This window comes from Rattus rattus, chromosome 16, assembly GCF_011064425.1.
Source record: "Rattus rattus isolate New Zealand chromosome 16, Rrattus_CSIRO_v1, whole genome shotgun sequence".
NCBI classification, from domain to species: Eukaryota; Metazoa; Chordata; class Mammalia; order Rodentia; family Muridae; genus Rattus; species Rattus rattus.
In genome coordinates, this window is record NC_046169.1 from 40,175,154 (window position 1) to 40,180,423 (window position 5,270).

General features: G+C 55.6%; 1 protein-coding gene across 1 annotated transcript; it reads left to right on the forward strand.

Moving 5' to 3' along the window:
- The first annotated feature begins 2,905 nt into the window (after positions 1 to 2,905).
- Tmem119 (transmembrane protein 119) lies at positions 2,906 to 4,944 on the forward strand. Its single transcript, XM_032886640.1, has one exon. The coding sequence runs from the start codon at positions 2,915 to 2,917 to the stop codon at positions 3,767 to 3,769; it is 855 nt and encodes a 284-aa protein (XP_032742531.1). The 5' UTR covers positions 2,906 to 2,914; the 3' UTR covers positions 3,770 to 4,944.
- Positions 4,945 to 5,270: the final 326 nt, after the last annotated feature.

A 5,270-nucleotide genomic window follows, 5' to 3' on the forward strand; every position in this document is an offset into this window, starting at 1 on the left:
TCTCTGGAGCAACAGTCCTTACTCGCCACAACTATATTTTTAGACGACATCATAATATATAGCTCGGGATGGTTTTGAATGTGCAATCCTGCCTCTGTCTCCAGAGGGCTGACCCAGGGCTGTGGTGTAGTTCAGTGGCATGCGTAAAGCTCTCATCCCGTTCCCCCCAGCACCACCCCCCAAAAAGGGAGCGGGTGTGCCAGGTGAGTAAAATTCCAAGAATGAGAACTTGAGTTCAGGCCCAGCACCCAGGTAAAAAGACAGGCGTAGTAATGCATGCCCGAGATCTCAGCCTTGGAAGGTCAGAGATAGGGAGCAGCCTAGCCACTTGTGTGTATGTGTGTGGGTGGGGGGGAGGGTTAGTACCCCAGATTAGCCTATGGCTTCCACATCCACATACAGCGTGCACTCTCATAGCCTGTGGATGCCACACCTGACTGAGGATTCAAATCCCGGCCCAATCAACGGATCTGTCCCTCCTTGAACATGCCACTGTCCGGTCTGAACATGAAGGCGTTGCTGCTGTGGGACTGGATCTCATTCTTCATGGGGCCCAGGCCATCACTATGCCTGAGCCTGGGAAATCAGCAACAGAGCACTTGTGGCTCCCCCTCAGGCAGAAAGGGAAATGCAAACAGAACAGGCCCCCCGGTAATTTAGCCACTTTAGAAAAGTTATTAGGGGTTGGGGATTTAGCTCAGTGGTAGAGCGCTTGCCTAGCAAGCGCAAGGCCCTGGGTTCGGTCCCCAGCTCTGAAAAAAAAAGAATAGAAAAAAAAAAAAAGAAAAGTTACATTTATATCTTTATAGGGGGCTGTGGGGTGCAGCCATGGTGGATGACTAGAGGTCAGAGGTTAACCTGTAGGAGATGATTCTCTCCTTCTACCCTGTGAGTCCTGGAGATCAAACTCGGGGGATCAGGCTTGGCAGCAAGCTCCTGTCCCTACTGAGCCAGCTCGCTGGCCCATTTAGCCTCTTCTGATGTTCGGTCCTTTGCTGTGTGAACCAGTTGGACTGAATTGGCATCAGGGAGCACAGCAAGCTGCCTCTGCTGCAGATCCAATCAAGGGAGAATTAAAAAAAAAAAAAGTAGGCTGTAAGAATTTAACGATAAAAAACGGACGGTACAATGCTCCCCAGGATGTTTGCCGTGTTGTGAGTCGCCCGGAGCTGACTGGAAGGGCCAGGAGGCTGAGAGACACTCCCTGCAAACTGTACTGATGGCTTTACTTGGCTCCTTTGGGTGGGCGTGGGACACCCTTGCTTTCTGTGATATGGAGGGCTAGCCACACATAACTAGAGAGCATGAGGCCCCCAGGACAGTCACTAAATGACCAATCTCATTCCTACCTCACTCCCCAAATCTCTGACACACAAAGTAATGCCACCTGCCTCATCCAACAGGACATGCAGCCCACGGTGCTGGGGACCTCAGCTTCCTGCTGCAGTTCAGAAACTTGCTGTGTGGCTTGTCTCCTGCTTGGGGCCTCTGCCTCTGTCTCCCCATCTCAGTCCAGGAAGGGAGAAAGGGCCTTCAACCCTTCTGTCTTGGACCTCTAGTCCCAGTCATCCTCAGGAACCAGAGCCCTCGGAGAGGGGAGTGGGAAGGACCTGCAGCAAAAGTTTGAACCCCAGATCCCATTCCCACTGGCTGGGAGAGTTAGTGTAAACTTGGGCAATGAAGAATTTATTAATCAGCCTGCCTGTCTGGGCCAGATGGGATCTGGGGGGTTCATGCCGGGAGCAGCCTTCCAGGGGGGAGGGGCGCATCTGGTTCCCATTTAGTGGCAGCAGTGGGGAGGGGCTGCAGCCTCGGGGAGGGGCTACGGTGTTAGCGAGCTTTGTCTCCCCAGGAACTGCTTCCCCTGGAACCTCTCGTGGGTTTTTTTTTTCTTTTGGAGGCTCATAGTGAGGTTCAGTCCTCCGTGGGTTTGGGGGGAGGGGTCACAGATACCCTCAGCCCCACCCTGGTATTCAAGCCTCCTATAGAGCCTGCAGACCTGGCAGCTTCAAATCCTAGAATCCTCTGGAAAAGGAAGTGGGTGTTTTGGAAAAGCCTTTGCAGGAGCTTCTAAGACCTCGGGGTAACAGCGCCCTGGGGCCACTTCCTGTACAGAGTAGCCCCTCAGCTTCCTGGTCTCCCCCCGCCCCCCACTCCCCAGAGTAGAGGCCATTGCTTCTTTTATGCCTTCCAGATCTCTCTGGATAAGTCGCTGGATCCCCCTGAGCCTCAGTTTCTGGAGCTGGACATGGGTACAATCATAGCTCTTCTGGGGTGGGTAGCTCTCGGGCTTCCACCGCAAACTTCTAATTGGACAGGGAGGAGATGACTCAGGTGTCAGAAGCCATAGCGGTGCATGCCTTCAAGGCCGGGGACAAAGGATTCTGGGAACCTGCTGCCCAGACAGCCTATCCTAACATGTAAGCACCAGGTCCCAGTAAGAGACCCTGACCCGAAGAAGAAGTAGAGGGTCCCCGAGGAGGAAGGACATTTGGGGTTATCCCAATGCACCCCTCCTCCCACACATACACACAAAGGCACTTCCAATGGTACCTGATGCCTTAGGAAGCCATGAGTGTAGCTAGGATTGGGAACTACTCAGCCACACTGGTACAGCAACCATTGAGCACTTAGTGTATACTCAGGGCTCGAAACCCCGAGGACAGAGATGAGTAAGATGCAGTTCCTGTCCCTCAGGAACACCAGATGGAAGCGGGACAGGTGGCATCCCGTGTAGAAGGACCTGGGAGTGTGTGTGTTGCTTAGATAAGTGACTTGTTGGAGTGTGTTATGGCTTCCCGGCCGTCCCCGTCCCCAGGAACTAGCTAACCACGCACTCCGCTGCGCACTGGAGTGACAGGAGACTCAGCCTGACTTTTCTCTCTTGCTCTCTGCCTAGGTTCTGTGGGTCAACATGGTCCCCTGCTTCCTCCTGTCTCTGCTGCTACTTGTGAGGCCTGCGCCTGTGGTGGCCTACTCTGTGTCCCTCCCGGCCTCCTTCCTGGAGGAAGTGGCGGGCAGTGGGGAAGCTGAGGGCTCTTCAGCCTCTTCCCCAAGCCTGCTGCCGCCCCGGACTCCAGCCTTCAGTCCCACACCAGGGAGGACCCAGCCCACTGCTCCGGTCGGCCCTGTGCCACCCACCAACCTCCTGGATGGGATCATGGACTTCTTCCGCCAGTATGTGATGCTCATTGCGGTGGTGGGCTCGCTGACCTTTCTCATCATGTTCATAGTCTGCGCGGCACTCATCACGCGCCAGAAGCACAAGGCCACAGCCTACTATCCGTCCTCTTTCCCCGAAAAGAAGTATGTGGACCAGAGAGACCGGGCTGGGGGGCCCCGTGCCTTCAGCGAGGTCCCTGACAGGGCACCTGACAGCCGGCAGGAAGAGGGCATGGACTCCTCCCAGCAGCTCCAGGCTGACATTCTGGCTGCTACTCAGAACCTCCGGTCTCCAGCTAGAGCCCTGCCAGGCAGTGGGGAGGGAACAAAACAGGTGAGGGGTGGGTCGGAGGAGGAGGAGGAGAAGAAGGAGAAGGAGGTGTTCAGTGGCCAGGAGGAGCCCCGGGAAGCTCCGGTATGTGGGGTCACTGAAGAGAAGCCGGAAGTCCCAGACGAGTCAGCCTCAGCAGAGGCTGAAGGGGTTCCCGCAGCCAGCGAGAGCCAAGGGGAACCAGAAGGGTCTTTCTCCTTAGCCCAGGAACCCCAGGGAGCAGCTGGTCCTTCCGAAAGGTCCTGTGCCTGCAACAGAGTCTCCCCTAGTGTGTAACAGGCCCCAGAACTGTGAGGCCTGACTGTTGGGTCCTGCTTGGTCAAGAAAGGCATTCAGCTTTGACTGCTTCTTGACACCCTGCCTTGGCCATTGTGGGTGCCAATCCTAACCCTGAATGGGCAGAGCTGTTGGCCTCTGGTGTACCCCAGGAAACACCACCCCAAGTTCCAGCGCCCTTAATGACTCTCACCATCCTGGGGGCTTCACCCCGAAGCACCACTTCTCTGGAAGGGGAAGGTCAGACACATCCCAGTTGGAGCCGCAATGAGGCAGTCCTCAGAGCAGAAGGGGAACAGGCCAGAGGCTGGCTGTGACATACACAGGAAACACCTCTGCTTGCATCTTGGCTGTGGAGACAAGAGGGGCTGTTGATTCAGATGGGCCTGCGGTGTCCTCTCTGCCATTGTGCCCTGCAGGATAGCAAGGTGCAGTCCGTGTCTGGTAATGCCAGGGACTGCAGAGTCCTTCGCATCTCCTGATCACCGCAATGTCTCTGTCACGCTGCCCCTGTTCAGTGGACTTGATTAGTTAGGAAGCTTCTGGAAGGGACCCCTACTTATATCACGGAGTTTCCCCATGGAAACACAAACTCCAAATCATGTGACTTTAGGAGCCACCGTGCCCCTCCAAAAACTGACGTGGCTACTCTAAGGGTTCCCACTGGGCTGGCTTTGCTACGCTTTCTTCACATTGCTTCATTATTACCAGGAGGTCTCATAGCTACAAAGTCCAATCTCACAGCACCCAGTCTGGAAAACACTGTTCTCAGGTTTTCTCCAAGGCACCCTGCTTTCTGATTGGTTCAGAGTTGGAATGTGGCACGCAGGGCGTCCGGCTCACTCAAGTGTCACGTGACCCTGACTTGGGTGTGTGCAAGACATCTTGCTGTCAATGCTGGGGTGAGGGAGAAGCCAAGGGGGTGTTTGGGGGGGGGGTCACAGCCATTCTGGATTCTGACGCCCAGCCTGGAGCAGGGGCCTGGCCCATTCTACGCTCGCACAGTGGTCTGGCAGCCTGAACCCACGCCGTTCCTCAACCCTTGACAGTGCTGAGGCTCTGTCCTGTTGGTGATTTTGGGGTTCCCTACACCTGCATTCAGGGCTCCCCGAGACGTCAGCTCTTCAGGTGTGGATATATGACACACTAGCATAATAAACCTTGATCTGGCTTGAGTCTCTCTGGACTATCTGGGGCTGCACAGGTCTGCAGGGATGGGGTGTTTATGGGCTGGGGGCAGCATTGGGGGAGGGGATCAGCCAGGTCCGAGAGCTGAGAATGTGTGTGGGTGCTCATAGGTGTTGGACCACATACATACCTAGGAGTCCTGGAGGCAGTGTGTCAAACACACAGCCTGGATTTGCAGCCGGTGTGGCCATACCACAGCCACCTCTTTGTGCTGTGGGACAAGGCAGGGGTGCAGTCATGGCCACTCATTGCCTGCAGGTGGGTGAGCCTCAGCTGGGCCTCAGGGACAATGCTTGCTCACACCGCCCACCCT